The 16,998-nt window shown below is 47.5% G+C and overlaps 1 protein-coding gene across 1 annotated transcript in view; it reads left to right on the forward strand.

Moving 5' to 3' along the window:
• Window positions 1-16,998, forward strand: part of LOC149331111 (phospholipid-transporting ATPase ABCA3-like) — a 55,383-nt gene that overhangs the window by 10,525 nt on the left and 27,860 nt on the right. The window contains exons 3-10 of the mRNA XM_089556333.1: window positions 2,884-3,068; window positions 4,016-4,141; window positions 6,240-6,357; window positions 7,842-7,996; window positions 10,060-10,215; window positions 12,466-12,638; window positions 13,464-13,677; window positions 15,509-15,677. Coding sequence (XP_089412459.1) covers window positions 2,884-3,068; window positions 4,016-4,141; window positions 6,240-6,357; window positions 7,842-7,996; window positions 10,060-10,215; window positions 12,466-12,638; window positions 13,464-13,677; window positions 15,509-15,677 — 1,296 coding nt within the window. The remainder of the gene's footprint in view (window positions 1-2,883; window positions 3,069-4,015; window positions 4,142-6,239; window positions 6,358-7,841; window positions 7,997-10,059; window positions 10,216-12,465; window positions 12,639-13,463; window positions 13,678-15,508; window positions 15,678-16,998) is intronic.

Consider the following 16,998-nt stretch of genomic DNA (forward strand, 5'->3'; position numbering starts at 1 on the left):
AAAGACATCACGCGCCACCTGCTAGAGGTAGAAAGAAGCCACCTGGACATCAGGTGGATCGAGCCACAGGCGCGTAGGAACACACTAATGTAGTGCGCGCCATCCTGATTGGACGAGAGAGCTGTACCTTTCGTAGTGCTGCAAACATCTTGTGAGACGGAGTATAGTGTACAGCCTCTGACATAAGTCTTGCGGCAGCGCGGTTTTTAAGTAGTACAACCAAGCCCTGACAGCGGCCCTAAATTTCGAACAGTCTTGAAAGGTTAGGAGTAGAGTTAACCTCCCTGTAGAGGCATTTGTAGCTTCAGAGGTGCCACAGATGGCCCACTGCGCGGCTGAAATGCTAGTAATAAGGCAGAGGAAGTTTAACGGGCGATTCTTGGTAGGAGCGGTTGGAGTAGGGCCGGCGTCCTAGTTGTATCCGCTTGTGTGCTTCATTTTTTTATGCTGACTGGATTGCTGAAATCGACCGGAAAATAATCTAAACATGTTACCTGACCCGTGGCCGTGGCTGCGAGTAGCGGGGAAAGGAGCGAACAATCGGTTTTCTGACTAGATGATTACCTTGTGATGCAGATTTCTTCACACGACTCTTCTCTCGGTTTTGACCTCATTTTCTTTTGTTTTCAAAAATTTCATGTAAATACATCAAGAAATCGAACAAAATTTGTTGCAAGCACCGCCCTCCCTCAAATCTGTTTCTGACGTGTACAGAACAGAGCGCTTCATGGTTCCTTATTGGTGCCTAACGGCGACCGCCGCAGCGGTTACCTTGTGGTTTGAGCATTCGCCTCGCAGGCAAGTGATCAGTTCGATCCTCAGTGCCGTCAGGTACCCACTAGTTTTTCCAATAGGCGCAAATCATTCCCCGGTCTCTTGCTCGGCTTTTCAAGGGTGAAATGATTGGGAAACTGGTGTCTAGCCACACCTCCTCCAGAGATCTTTGAAGTGTAGAAGCTTTGAATTGGCCTTTGAGCGTTAAAGCCCTTCTAGTGGCCTTTTTTTTTGTATAGAGCTTGCTTTAAGCGCATAATGGCAGGATTCGAAAGCGCAGGCTCATTTTGGAAGCCATGACCCCAGGAAAGCCGAGCGAGAGGCCGGTCCATTGCTTGCACCCAAATGAAGTGTCGGGTGGGCAGGCAGCGGTGAATGAGGCAGTGGTGGGTAGCATGGCTACCCACCAGGGTATTCAAATGGATGCAAGCTAGTTGCAATCGGCGTCAAACCCACCGTCTTTTGAAGACGAGGCTCATGCTCCCCTTAGCCGTTTTTCGACAGTAAACACTTCTTAGCGTGCTTTGTCATCTATACACTTGTTTTATTCCTCTTCGTATTGTTTATAACGTCGACTAACAGGCACAGCTTTCATTCCTAACCATCCGTGTTGTAGGTGGTATTGTGGTGGCTGGGTTATTAGTAAAGTAAACTGTTAGTAACTATTGTACTCTTTATGTACACCTGTAGGCACCATGCAGGAAGCAATGAAGCAGATTTTATGCTTAACGGTGAGCCTCTATGACATGCACTGTCACGTTCCCGCTTAACCACCATCGAAATCAGCTGTACGAATAACACAACCTCTGTTTTGTTACGCGACAGCGTACACATCTCCGTCGGTCGAAAAGTCGTCGTCGTAGTAGCAGTAGTCGGCACCGCGTGTCGGAAATAATCGGGATCTGCGTAAAAATTGCCGAATAATGTTACGGATAGTGTCATACGATTCAGCGTTTTGTGCAGCATAAACGTACTGGTTAAGTTAGAGCCTCGTGGCAGGGATTCGAACCAGTGACCTATAATCGTCGGCTGCATAAAAAAAAAACGTATCAAGCGCGGTTCGGGTGTCTACCAAGGTAAGTGAGACTTTTACTGCGTCATTACCTTTCCTAAAAAACAATTTTCGATTTGTCGAACGGGCAAGGCGTCGCGCCGAACGGGCCATGATTGGTTGGTTAGTTGGTTGGTTGCGACTGAGAAAAGGATGAAAAGGAGAGTGCACGGGCCTGCCTACTGGCTCAAGCCGAGCCACCACCGCTGCCACGTGCAGATAGAGGAGAGTTGAAAGATAAGAGGAAAGAGAAAAAGAGAGAGTAAAGACGCGAGTCGCAACAACCGCGTCCGCCGAAGCGGACGCTGGCTGAAAAAAACAGATAAGCGGCCGTAGCCCGAAGGCTCCGTGGCAGTGCTACAACACGCTGTCACGTTCCACTCTTAACGGCGCAGCTTAAGCGTCTTCCAGATTTTTTTAGCCCGTTACTCTTAAAATATTAGCAGAATCATTGTTTTCACTTTCTTGCTAACCATTTTATTTCCGGCCAACAGCCCCACTCAACTTTTCAATCTTCGAAGCATTGTAAAGATGAATTTTGCTTTTAATAAGATTGAACTATTTACAAACTAGTGTCGAGAACAGAACCGTAGTTTTAGCAACTAATTTGCTCCCCGCATGGCCCTGTGCGGTTCCAGCCCTCATGCAGTGCATATTTGTGTTTCAGAGCCATGCGTGTGAGCTAATATATTGTCATTTTTCACGACCCTCGAGGAAAACCGGTTTTCTGGGCTGCGGGGGAAGCTTGGGGGAGCTTAATCCTTAACTCTTTCTCGTACTGCGAACACAGCCCAGTGCCCAATATGGCAACGCACATAGACCGCTTTTTGAAAAGGTCTGTAGGCCGCCGAATTTACAATCCCGGTACGCCAGCTCCTTTACCTTTTGGTGCTAGCGGTTGTACATATTAGTTTAATAAAAGAAGTCTCCGGACCGCCTGGCGCACCATTACAGATGCGCTCTACTCCACGGCAAGGTTAACAATTGTTGGTTAGCGATGACATGGGTAGTCATGTTTTAATCGTATATGATCGTTGCATGTGTGCGCGTGGCCGCAGTGGAACACGGAGCGAATTGGGGGAACTTCTACGACCGTGACGCAACGCCAGACAATGTCACGCTAGCAGAGATCGTCTTCGTCGGCTCCATGTTCGACTTCACCCTGGCTACTCTACTGTGGTACCTGGACAACGTGTTCTCTCTGGGGCCCGGGGTCCACAAGCCGGTTTACTTCCCTCTCATGGTTAGCGACCTGTAAATTTAAAGGTGGACTACAGAGGATTCTGAGCTCGCCTTTTTATCGCTGGAATTCCGTCTGCACGCTCCTAGCTTGCTTGGAAACTGCTAATTGTTGTCCTGTGCGGCCGATTTCCCTATTAAATCGAATTAAACGTCCCGGTTCCCGCATTTTTTTTTAACTCACCTTCGAAATGAGGAGACAGCCAAAGCGTGGAGTGCCTTTCAGCCAGACGGCGTCCCCCATAGCCTGAGTCGCTTTGGTGCAATTAAACCCCCTTAAACAAACAATTGTGTACAGTCTTCGGTGGAACACCCTGCATATAACAGGAATGTGCGCCCTTCTGCAATGAGAAGTTACACATTTCACATTTTTGAATCTTGCATCATAGATGGTATGCACAGCGTAGTACAGGCCTCGGGTTGACTTGCTGTACTATTGGTGATTCATGGTTTATTTCTCCTGAATGCTCTTCTTGTGAAACTGCAGGCCTGCAAAATCCTATTTCGTTAGCTCCGGAAAGTAATGCCGTTAATTTTAAGCCGTCTACCCATTTCTGAAAATCTGGGCGTGCATTAAAGGCCGTCACCGTGGCTCAGTGCTTATGGTTCTCGGCTGCTAACCCGAAAGACGTGGGTTTGATCCCGGCCAAGGCACAAGTAAGAATAGCACTTCGATGGAGGCGAAATGCTAGAGGCGCGTGTGTTGTTCAATGTCAGTTCACGTTAAAAGGCTCCCTATGGCCGGAGGCCTCCACTTCGGCGTCCCTCATAGCTGGAGTCGCTATCAGATGTGAAACCCCATAAAACTAAACCAAAAACCATAAGCTCAGATTAAAGAACTCAAGGTGGCTGAAATTAATCCGGCACCCTCCGTTACGTCGTTCCCAGGTACCCATGGGTCGGCTCGGGACGTTATACTCTAACATGTTTACAATTTCTTCTCTTCCACAGATCCGGTACTGGATGCCCACCAAGAGCTTCGCCAGAGCGCCGTCGAGGACCGCTCAGGAGCAACCCAACTTTGAAAACGAACCCTCCGATCAACCGGTGACCGTTGACCTTGTGCACGTTTGTAAGGTGCCAGATTTCCTCCCTGTCACGGGGCCTTCGCTTTCTGCCTTCGCAGTGTCTTGTCTGTCGCTCCTTAAGTGAAAATCGGCAGTGGTTTAGCTGTGGTTAAACCTGTAGGACTGCGAAAGCAACGAGGAGAGAGAGAGAGAGAGGCGATGGAGAGCGCGCGGCAGCGGCGGCGACCCGCGCACGCTAGCTATGCGCCGCTACTGCGCATGCGCAACTGGCGAGCGCGGCGGCGGCACCTCTGAGTCACCCGCGCAGCGACGGCGGCGGCGCGCCAGCTGTATGCCGTGTGACGTCACTGCTGCTCGCACATGTGCATTATAGCCTTTCGTCAGCTCCGCGAAATGGCTCGGCGACTCACGTAGTGTTGCTTCCGCAACAAAAAATCTCGCTTTCACGAGACGCGCCCTTTCTGATTGCTAGGAAGAGTCTGTAGTTCGTGTTCCCATAACCGACCTACCGGTCATTTCAAGAGTTTCAAGCTCGCTATGTCGACTTCTCTAGGCTTAGTAAAACTTTCTTCCATGCGAACAGGAATTTCTTCAGGGTCAGCAGAACTTTATGTATGGCATGGAGAATTTTTATTGTCAAGTGAGCAGAATTTTGCGCGGTGGCGGTGAAAAACATTTATCAACCAATTAATATTCACAGAGAGGCGGCTGGGGTGTGACCCTATTGGCCTTTTCCCCTCTACTAGGTAGAGCCCCTATTCCGGGGCCCCATTGTCAAACAACGCTGTGCGCGTCCGTTGAACCTAGGCCTTTTGGGTCTTTAGGTCTCGAAAGCCGAGCAGGGCTCTGCGTCGCGTAAGCAGATTTTCTGCTGGATTAACAGAACATTCTGCACTGTGAGTAAACCTCCTGCGGTGCAAGCAGAATTTTCTTTTGGGCTGAGCAGAATATTTTCCACAGTGATCAGGTCTTTCCTTTTCGACCCGTCATACCTGTCGAATGCCGATGGTGTCATTATAACTCGGTACGCGGATCGCATGACTCAGTAAACTAAACGGTAGAGTCCTGCAGATGGTGATAATATAGCTAATCTAGCGGCTCCGAATGGTAGGAAAAATTTTATTTGGACGAATTTCAGCACAGTTAAAATCAATCGTTTTCATCGCTTTTGAGGCGAGATCGGTTAGCGCACCATTTTTGGACGTGTAAGAAAGCACTTCGAATGCCCTTACTGGAAATAAATTTCTGTAGCTGTTTTTTAACGCGAGAGCGTTAGTACCCATTTGTCGTAAAAAAAAATATGTCCGGTGTCGGCGTTGGCGTCCTCCCGGCAACCCAGGTGGCCGACCTAGGACACGTGACCTTGTGACGTAAGCACAACCTGCCCACCGAATTGTGACCAAACTGCCCAACGTGGCAGGTGACAGTTAAATTAATGAGTGGTCTCGTGAGGTTGCTCGGGAAGAGCAACCTTGCAGTACAGCGGTGCATCGCTTAACCGCTGCAACACTGCGCCGGGATTGCTATGAAGACTCCCAGGTATCTATGAATTTGTAAATTGTTTTTTGAAGAAAGAAAATAACGCAGTATCTGTCTCACATATCTCGGCAGGACACCTGAACCGCGCCGTTAGGGAGGGGAGGAAGGTAGGAGTGAAAGAATAAAGAGAGAAAGAGGTGCCGTAATGGAGGTCCCCGGAATAATTTCGACCATCTGGGGACCTTCAACGCGCACTGACATCGCAAAGTTGAAAATGACCAATTCGACATATAAGGTCATTAACCACTTAATTTTATCACGTCGTACCCTTAGGGCGGAGCACTAGTGTCCCCTACAGTTTTTAAGCGCTGGGAATCCTCGTGAGGTTCAAAATTGTCTCGCAGAAATCCTGGCAAACCTTCTATAGGAAGAGAGTTTGAAGAACTTTCTTTGCATGAGACTTGTACCTTAAAAATTAAGCATGCGCTTTCATGTCGTCCAGACGGGACTATGAGCGGGTGAATTCTTTGGAGAGAAGGTTGGATGCAGTAAAACAGTCTCAGGAGAAAGGTGGTCAGTTAGAATTATGGAAGTTGTGCAACAGGTACTGTGTACTAGGCGTGCTGAGTTGTAGCAAGCACTGCTACAAATATCTCGCACATGCGCAGGACTATGATGGCGTTGTGGCGGTCGATGACGTCAGCCTCCGGATCTTCGACAAGCAGATTACTGTGCTTCTAGGGCACAACGGGGCCGGTAAAACGTCGTTGCTCAACATGATCGCCGGTAAGGAGTAAGACGATGCGCTTAAGTGTTTTGTCGTTGTACCTATAGCGAGGATCGTAGGCTAGTCAAGCGCCAAGAATACTCGGGTTTCAACGTTTAACTTGTTTCCTTTTTATCTTAGTCTTCATCTTAATTTCCGCCCTTTTACCTTAACGTTCGCCGTTTGGGGCGTGTTCTAAGCAGCAAAAAGGCAGCGTGAAAAGAACCGCACCGAATAATCAAAAAGCGAACCCGGTTAGTTGTCGTGTTCTAAGCAACAAAAGGGCAGCGTGAAAAGAACCCCACCGAATAACCAAAAAGCGAACCCGGTTAGTTGTATATTTTCGACAGACGCTTTACCTAAAAGGGACCTTGGGAAGTTAGCAGTATAGATCGGGAGCCCATTTCATCAGCCATTATATTAGGACGAAGAATGTAGCTTACAAACACCACATACGTGGTCTTTTAAACCCGCATTATTCGTCCTAACGCGGTAGAAAGCCCTCTCTATTGAGGGGAATTAATATTTTCGTCGTGTATTTCAGAAAACCTTTGCGCAGTCAAAGGCGACTTGGTGGCTCAGGAATTACTTTGGTTCCATTCCGCTCATTTCATTTGCCATCATAATCTCGAGCACGTTCCACAGGAAAAAAAATTGCCGCGTGTGCACCGCACTTAGTAATGTGGTGTGTGTAACCGCTCACACCTGAATGCTTTCATTTACAGCCAGTATTTCGATCACACGAGCTTATATTTGCGCACCTCACGGGCCCTGCTTTGCGTTCTTGTAATTAAAATGTTTTGGAGAGACTCGAGGTTTCTCTTGGCACTGTTATCAGGCTTGAGCTGTGCACCGTCAAACACAGGGCAGAAATTTTCCCCTGTACAAGATAGAAGCACGGGCAGACACTGGTTGCTTTCGGTAAGATCGTCCTGCAGTCATTCGCAATAGTACGAGCTCCGGATGCTTAATTTCGTAAGTTCCCGTTTGTGTACGGCGTTTGTCAAAAATATGCAACCAACCGGTTTGTTTTCTGGGTCATGCAGTGAGTGCTGTCTTTTCTCCATCTACAACACCCCACAGTTGGTTAAGACTCACAATCAAGCGGCTTTTCCCCGTCAGAGCACGCCCTTCTTACCGATGGCGTTGGGTCCATTCTTATGAGCCTGCTAGCGTAACCGTGCCGAGAGTGGCAGATGGAGGGGGATGGTCCCCTGCCTCCATGGTCGGGCATGGTCCCCTGTAGGCATGGTCATGTCGCTCCCTGCACTGTCTAGTACGTCCCCGAGAATCGACCGACGCCATTGGCTGGAAGGAGGTGGTACTCTGTCGGGGAAAAGCCACTTCGTACTTGAGTTGTATGCGACTATAGGTTGCGTATAGTAATCATCCTAGCCCTTTCGAAGCTTCGTACTTCAGGGTGCCACACAAACCGCTTGTGGGATTTATATTTAACGACGGCTATTTATGGACGTTTTTTTTTTTTTTTTTTTTTTTACTGCAGGCTTCCTAGACTGTACCTCCGGCGTGGTGTTGATCGGCGGCTACGATATCAGGATATGTACGCGCGACGCCCGCCGCAGTATCGGCTATTGTGCGCAGAACAACGAGCTCTTCGAGGACCTTACCGTCGAGGAGCACCTCATGTTCTTCGCCATTGTACGCGTTTATATTATTCACTGGAAGTGACGCAAAAGCCCTCGAGCACGACTTTGACGGCGAACGCTATGGTCCCTGAGGAAGTCAATGGAGCTGCCGCATCAGTTGCTGCCAGAGCAATCTTGCTTCCTGTAGCCGCTGCCGATAGATTTAGTACTGTGTTCAATTCATATTAGTTTCGATACGTTACATTGCGTTGCATTATGTTCACTTATGTGTGACACACAGGTTATAGAAATGACTGTTTTGTGAATGATTTGTTTATTTCATACCTTATCTAAGTACGGCTTGCGTCTTCGTATTAAATCTTTGTGGGAGTTTTGTGACCAACAAAATAATATTAACGAACTGTGTTTACACGTCACAAAATTATCGCCAAAGACGAAATGAAAAGTTCTGCAAATAAAATCACGTATAGCAATAGTATCGTGTGTGTTTTTCCATGTGCATCGCGAACTAAAGGTCTGAAAGCAATGTTTTTTATGCGGTGTTCGCTCAGGCTAAACCTTTTCAGTTAGAAAGACGGTCATTAGGGCTTGCACTATAAGGATGGCGAAAAGTTATTGTCCAGATCAGGAGCAAATGCGCTTCGTCCGTGATGTGGAACTTGAGTAACAGGTAAAAGATATGGCACATCGCTAACCCTTGGAATTCGTGAGTCTAAGCTGCAGAAAGCCGACAAGGTTCCTCCCAGCGTCGTTTGAGTCTACTGCGTGAAAAGGATATCGATTTAGTGAAGAATTGCATATCACGCATACGCCCAGGCTTCAACTTTGGAATTTCAGCGTTTTCGTGATAGCACCGGCAAGCCACGACGTTATATTCCAAAAAAAATGAATGCTAACACAAAAAGTTAAAAGAAGATTTATGTGAGTTATAATAGGGCCGACCTACACTAGTAAAAAAATATAACGGAAACAAATATTCGCTCTAAGACGGCAAGTACCTCATTGTTGCACCAGAAAGAACAATCTACAACAGCGGGCTACAAAAAACATTCAAAACTTCCTACAGGAAAGACGAGAAGCAGTTATGCCCGAAGTGAGCACGCACGTATCCGTGCATCAGCTTCCGTAGGCTGGGTCCAGTAAAGAGACGCAGCGAAACGGCACAAAGTGGGAGCTGAAACGAAATAAGAAACTGCTTTAAATATTGCAAGGGTAGTGGAAGCGTGTGCGCTGTTGTTGGCTTGGCGTGAATAGCGCCTTTTCTTGTCACCAGCATGAGCAGCTGTGTAGAAAGTTTGGAAATGTTTTGGAGCTACACTGTTGATTGATATTTTTTTTTATATAACACATAATGCATTTGTTGGTTTATACAGAGGAACGATTTCTCCCTAGGATAGGATTTTGAGCAGTAGTGCGTACCAGCGAAGTAAAATCGCTCACTTGAGACTCCGTTTTGTGGTTCCTTTCTTTCTGATCCCTTGCATGCTTGTCTTATCTGAGCATTCACGCAGTGCTATAAAGTGTTGATTATATTCTCGAGAGGATCACGAGAACGCGCCTCAATTCCGCCTTCAAATAAAGTTTTAATGCCCCGGCTTGTGCGTGTTGTACGTTGCCTAAATTCGGCCTCATCATTTTCGTTCAGTAGAAAGGCAACACAGTATTGAACAAAACAAGCCGGCAAGTCTTATCACAAAGCGAACTCGGGAGGGGAAGGCCTCTGTGTGCTTGCAGCGTTTTGACATGTGGACTTGTCGTCTTCTGGACAAAGCGTTCATCATTGGCGGGTTTTAAATACGGTCTTCACTCCGAGCAGAAAGGCCTGGTGAGGGGAAGGAGGGTCCCTCCGACATCGTGCCTTCCTCCTTGGAGTGGAGACCCCCGCAATGATGAAATCTTTGCCCGGACAAAGACAAGTCCTCTTGCGGAAACGTTGAAAAGCATCCTGAGGCTTCCCGCTTCCTTGTTCACTTTGCAATTGCCAAGAGACATACGCCAGCCCTCTCTCTATCATGGACGACAAGCCTTTTGAAGCTTACTTGTTCGTGTCTTAACAGAGAACGCATTCTGCTACTCGGCGGGTGCGCCCATCCCTGCGTTTTCTCACCCTCCCAGGTGAAAGGCGTGCCGCTGGACAAAGCCCGGAACGAGGTAGTAAACCTGCTGCACGAAACCAGCCTCATGGAGCACCGCTCTGTAATGGCCGAGCAGCTCTCGCTGAGTCTCCAGCGCAGGCTGTCCACTGCGATTGCCATTCTGGCCACGCCCAAGGTATGACAACTTGTCATGTGCTACTACTGCATGTACCATGGCTGTGCGGTGGTGTGGGGGAAAATCGCACGCCCCAGGTTGATACGCACAAGCATCACAGCGTGTTTACGTTCTGAACTCTTCAGACATCCTGGAAAGAGCTTTGATGGGCATCCTCTAAATGGGTGTGGAGGGTGTGTAGAAAAAAGTGCCATGACATTTAACTACTGAAAGTTGCAGGTAAACGACATGGAAAGAAAATATGAATGAATTCACAAAAAAACGCAGCCCCCATGAATGTACTAGTTCGAAGTTCTTGCACTTTCTAAATGATTTTGGCGAGGTTCTAACACCTTGAAAGGTTATGCGCAAAAAAAAGACGACACGAAGACAGAAGGCACGACAGGACGAGCTCGTCCTGTCGTGGCTTCTGTCTTCGTGTCGTCTTTTTTTTTGCGCATAACCTTTCATGGCATTACAAGTATCAAGCCAACTAGCCCGGCAACATCTCTTGCTGAAGTTCTAACACCTTCCCTAGTCAAAACAATAAACCCTGCTAAAGTGTACAGCTATGGTGAGCGTCCCCTGAACACGTCGAATGTATCCCACGAAAATTTCAGCCTGGAAACGGTGACAGATTGACCAGCTTGTGGCGATTGTGACGTCGTAGCAGCTGCGGATTTCTTGGCCACTTTCGGGAAAGTGCGGTACAGGGAAGAGAGGGAGATAAACACGCACCATGCCTTTTTTACTTTATTCACTGAAAATTTGGCGGAGATGGTCATCAGGGTTTCATCAGGATTTCATCAGGGTTCATCAGGGTTGCATGGTCATCAGAAGTTCTGATATTGAATCCCACCGATGCGGACGTATGTATATTGTGGCGAAATGGAGTAATACATGTACGCGTGAGCTGAAACTGGAAAAAAGAGTTAGGGGCTGCAATTACGATCCCTTCAGTCCAGTGTGCCCCTGTTCCAAAGTTCTGGTTTCCTGATATACTGTTAAGGCTATAAAACTATGCGGTGGCTTTGGGAGATACAGCATTACACGTAAGGCCTTGATGTCCGATGTAATGATATATAATTAAACAGAGTAAAGCACCAGATTTTTAGCCTGCTGTTTTTGTCTGGATGAGAAAGAAAAAAGCTACGCATCACTGTCCGTTAGATCATTTTTTACGAAAGTGTTTTTCTCCTGGAGTTGCGATTTTCTCTGGTTGTGACGTATGCTGCCCAGTACACAAAACAGCCACTAATAACGGGCTCTCACAGAATAGTGACACATTTGGGGCTGCGTCTTCTACAGTGAATCCCCGAACCGCCACACGCCACTCTCGCTTGCTGCGCATTTCGATGGTGCAGTTTCTCCGCGGTTCAATGAGCGTGCATTAGTTAGGGCGATTCTATGCACTGCCCTTTCTACGCCGCATCCTATATACCCTATACTCCGATGCGAACGCGTACATTCTGAGAATGATAACCACACTATCTATGTCGCTGCTGCCTGCTATTGGGTGGTGCGGTCAGCTCTGGCTTCTTCAGATGCAACTGGCAAAGAGACTTCCGATTTAATTTACATCACCGGGGGTTTCTTGACGTGCGCTGACATGGCACAGCATATGGGGTCGTTCGCATTTCTTCTCCGTCTAAAACGGCCGCCGCGCACAGGCTTCGATTCCGCAAACCCTGAGCGTGGCAGCAAAAGCCATTGCCACGGACACACTGCGCCTGGTATGGAAAGATTTTTTTTAAATACAATAGGCCTTACAGTATGCCCAAGCAGAAGGGCATAAACGTGCACACACAAATCGATGAATCAAGAAGCAATAGCTATATAAAATAACAAGGTAATTAAACACGCACAGCTTTTAAACTACAAATGCGATTTTAAAATACAAACTATGTGAACAAATGTGACTGCAACAATACAAGCTAGGAAAATAAACACGAACATACTGAACCATAACTCAGAGAATAACGCGTTAACAATCAACTGCATCAAAAGAATCAGTACTGTTGAGAAGGTTTGGTGGAAACTCGTTCCAGTCAACTATAGTCCGGGGGAAAAATGAGTACATAATTGCGTTAATTCTAGCTATGTACGGTGTTAGGGATAGCGCATGGTGGTTTCTTGTTGGGTGCGTTGTAAGAGGTGCAAGGAAGGGGTCTGGACTCATGGACAGCCGATAGCACCGATAGCAACAAACGATTTGTTTGCGAGCTAGCGTCTAATAGGGGATAGTTCTGAATCAGTCTCCGCTGGCTTCAGCTGGTGATCCTGGATGAGCCGACGACCAACATGGACCCCGAGGGACGTCGCGAGATCTGGGAGATCCTGCTGAAGCTGCGCCGCACAACCTGCATCCTCCTCACGACCCACAACCTGGACGAGGCGGACGTCGTTGGTGACCGCATCGCCATTATGGCCAACGGACGCATCAGGTACTGGTTGCTCTCGTTCATTTCCTACTGGAGCTGCTGCGTCATTTCACGCCTCGATTTGTGTGAAAAAAATCATGACACTTGGTGTTACTGTGGTAAACACTCTCCGAGCTGGTTTTTAGCTAAACAATTTTCGTGCTGTGGCCGCCAACTTAAGTGCGCAAATTATAGAAGAATCTTCAATAACAATAAATTTTGCAAAATTTTCACCCACCTGTGAAGTAAGCAATATGCGGTGGCGCTTCTGTTGTCGGCTGGGACGAGTGGAGGAAAACTGGGGGGTGAAAGTAGGCTTCGCGCCCTTAGGAATACAAGGGAGCAAACATTTTCAATGCGGACTTCTGATTTCACAGTGGACCTTGATGTCCTTTCGTGAAGAACTACCAAGTTAATCCTAGAACAGATTTTGAAAGTATGAAACATAACTTCGACGTCGATGGATTTTTAAGGCACCTACGTACGCATGGTAATGTTTCCTGGCTGGGGGTACGAACGAGAGCTCGGCCTTTAGAGAGACATATAAGCAAAACATTCGGAAATATTTTTCTCGTTTCACGGAGCACTCATGGATGCAGCTGTTTGTTAACAGTTTGCAAGTACTTTGAAGAAGAGTGTGAGGAAATATGCTACGTCATATCAAAGCAATCATTGTAAAACGCAACAATAAATGTTTTGTGAAGCCGGGCTACCCCAAAAGGTGCTCTATCCGCTCGGTGTTTCCCGAAACACGCAAGCCAGAAAGTTAAAATGAAGAACTTGACACGGAACTCATTGTAATTTTTATATACTACTTTTATTGGCATCTGCATTGTTCCGCGCTCTCAGGTGCTGCGGCTCGCCAGCGTTCCTGAAGCAACGCTTCGGCACCGGCTACCGGATGCGAATCCACAAGCTGCCCAGGCGGGCGAACGTGCCAAAAATGGAGACTATGGTACGAAAGTACGCCCCCAAAGCGCGCCTCGAGAGCGACTCACCCAACGAGGCGGTTTTCCTCCTGGGACAGATCATCGCTACCAGCGTGATCATCGACATGTTCAAGGTGCAGAGCATGTATACCCACAACAGTCTTTAGTCCCTATGGAGACTGAATCAAGTCTTTCCGCAAGCACTCGGAGAAATGTCAGTACGTCTTCCTCGACCTTACCCTGAAGTAGGTGCGCCACAGTCGATATCCACACCAATACCAAAGTACGCATCTTTTATTGCCGCTTTGACTGACTTCTTTCCGATTATTCCTGCCCAACCGCCGACATAACGCGATATCGTTAAGGAGCCCGTGTGGCAGAAAATCCAGCGTTGCTGTCGGCGCCGTCGGCATCGTTGACGATGAGCGCAAAATTCAGGAAAAATCCCCAGAGGAGAAACATAGGAGGCAATCGGGGGCCATATGACCTTCCGGCGTCATCACAACCTTCCCGGCGAACAAACTGCCCACTATGGCAGGTGGCAATTACATTACATTAATGATTGGTCGCTCGGGAAGAGCAACCTGGGTCGACAAGGCCCACCGCTGGGAGCACCTGCCATTGCACGGCAGTGGCGCACCGCTTAACCGCTGCACCACTGCGCCAGTAGTGGTGCGAGGACTTCCAGGCATCTATGAGTGTTGAGGATGACCAATCCTGCATATTGACGCTACTGCGTCATGCCCTTAAGGTGGAGCTTAAGTGTTCACGGTGTATGAACAGCGCGAACAAAGGCGGGACTAAGACAAGGCAAGCGCTAACTAACAAGTGACCTTATTGAAGAACGCAAAGGGATAATATACAATGAGCGCCAACGATCAAACAGAAAACGGAAACAGAAAACCTACAAAAAGGTAAAGAACACATGCCACGTGCGAGGCAAGATATCGCACGTGCCATAGGTTCTGTACCTTTTTTGTCGTTGTTTTTTGTTTGTTTGTTTTTTCATCGTTGGCGCTCACTGTATATTATTCCTTTCCGTTCTTCAATAAGCTCACTTGTTAGTTAGCGCTTGCCTTGTCTTTGTCCCGCTTTTGTTGCGCTGTTCACCCACCATTAATGCTTACCAACTCGCCCAAATCTAACCTTTACTCTGGGAGCCTAAGTTTTCTCTCCGATTTTTCCGTCCGCACATATGGATCACTATCTCGACTCGCACGAGCATTATGTATGAGCTGCATCTTTCCGAGCGTAATCGCTACCGCATGCGAGCTAGCACTCGCTTTTGTGATCAGTTCTGTAATCACCAGTCACTGATTTTGTATATTTTTACCTTTTCCGGTTTGTAAATTTTTCCTTTTCGGCAAGAGCAGACTCTTTGTTAGCAACCCGGTAGTCGATACATGACAAACCTCAATTAGTCATCCCTGTCCCCTTAGTAAACGAGCATGGTTCATTGTGCCATGCAAGAAAGCATGGTGGAGAAAAAAAAATTGACGGATGATCATACGAACTGATGCAACGAAGCTGCAACAACAGGGGACTTTCGTCCTTCTCTTTTTACTGGTCGCCTTCCCACTAGGTTTTGGAAATTCATTTCTTCTTTTTTTCGCTGCGCTGCTGCGTGGAAGCTTCTGGACAGCAGATATGGGTATGTGGTGGGCTTCTGTTACGGGCTTCTTCTGGACGTAAGCTTATGGAGGGCGGTGGCGGGACGCAGTTCTGGCGGTTGCGGGCTCAGTCCTTTGCTATCACACGCCGAGACTGTAAACTTGCCGAATGAGCCTGCTACTATTGTAGCAGTAAAAAATTAGATGGCTGTCTCTCCCAGCTCTACCCGCAACATGTTTTCGAAGCGCACTGCTGCTGAGGAGAAATGCTGCTGGACGTTGCTGCCTCTGTGACGACATGGTAGAGCCACTCTGATTTTAGCAGAACAATATGCTGCGCTCTCGACCAACCCAGAAGCTGGAAGAGCAGACCAAGGAGCTCGGCATCGAGTCGGTGGGCCTCACCGTGACTTCGCTGGAGGACGTGATGATCCGGGTGGGCGAGCAGTACCACGTACACCGCGCCCGGAAGCGGCCTGAGGACGAGGAAGCCCGAGACGACGCCACGGTCATCGCAGCCAGAGGTGAGGGCTTCTCATCGCGCTGGACGCGAAGCTCCGACTTCCTCGACCTCATTAGCCACTCACTGCACTTCTTTCAGGACTAATGGCATATGAAAATGTCCTGCGTAAAGTTTATTCACGCATGACTTTGGCAGGGAGATTTAGCCTTAACGCTCTCGTCTCTTATGCATATAGTGTTTTAGTGTTATGATGATTTTTCTTGCTTAAGTCTGTCAAGAAAATGTATGTATTCCAATGTCTCAGACGAAGCGCGAACGTCTGGAAATAAAACGTTTTTTAGGCGCATGGCTCTGTTCCCGTAAACGGCATTACCAAATAAAGTGGAGCCATTCGTGTGGCTATAACCACAAGCTGTGTCCCCGCAGAATACAGTAAACTAATTCAGAACTATTCCACTCCGAAACTGCGGTTCAGGCCACATGAACTTTGCCTAAATCGGATCCTACATCTTTACGCGTGATGCATGTGGCCATCGCGTGCCCTTTTCCAATGTTCCATCCTTCCCTGTATGTCATTAGGCGGACTGTGCGGTAGGTCGCGAATTTAGATTTCCCTGACTACGCCCACGAAGCCATTCACTGTTTCTATGCCCTCATTGTCTAGTGTATGTAACTATCCTGCTGATTTCTGGCATTCTTAGATAAAATTTTGAATATTGCAATATTTTGTAAGCTACTCTTATAAAAATATTGAAGGCAATGAATGGTTCATTCTTCCGATGCGTCGTAAAATCTTTTAAAAGTTTTCCATCGCCCGCATCGAGCAGTTCGAACTGCCGTAGAAAACCAATGGGGAACGTTTTTGACGATAGCAAAAACGTTAATAGCAAAAAATTGCAGGCCTGCTCAGGGGAGATCTGCAGACACATTATTTGTTATAGTGAAATATTACATTATACGGAAAAAGAACTGCGTTCAGAAACTCCTATTTTTTGTCAAATAATGCTTTTGTCCAGAATTGTTGGGGATGAAAGCCGTTCTACGCATTTTTGCTGTACCCTGTGGCCGGAAACGCTATCTTTGTAACTTGACGTTCGTTGTCCTGCAGCTCATGAAACAAATAATGGCTCTTTAAAGTATGGTGTGGTCCTGTCACTCGAAAATGTTCACTTGACTTATGGCGGACGCGTTGTGGTTATAGCGTTCCTTCAATTATATTGATCCGGGTACGCATCTGCCAGATCATGAAACATGCCGGAAATAATGACGTATTTCCATATCCAGTTTGCTCATATAGCGGCGCATTTGAAGAAAGGTTCGACTTGTTTTTTCTGGCCAATGGTAGGCTTTTACTGCATTTGTAAACGCAACTTTTAAATGCT

This window comes from Amblyomma mixtum, chromosome 8 (genome assembly GCF_055824585.1).
Source record: "Amblyomma mixtum isolate Tamu chromosome 8, ASM5582458v1, whole genome shotgun sequence".
Taxonomy (NCBI): domain Eukaryota; kingdom Metazoa; phylum Arthropoda; class Arachnida; order Ixodida; family Ixodidae; genus Amblyomma; species Amblyomma mixtum.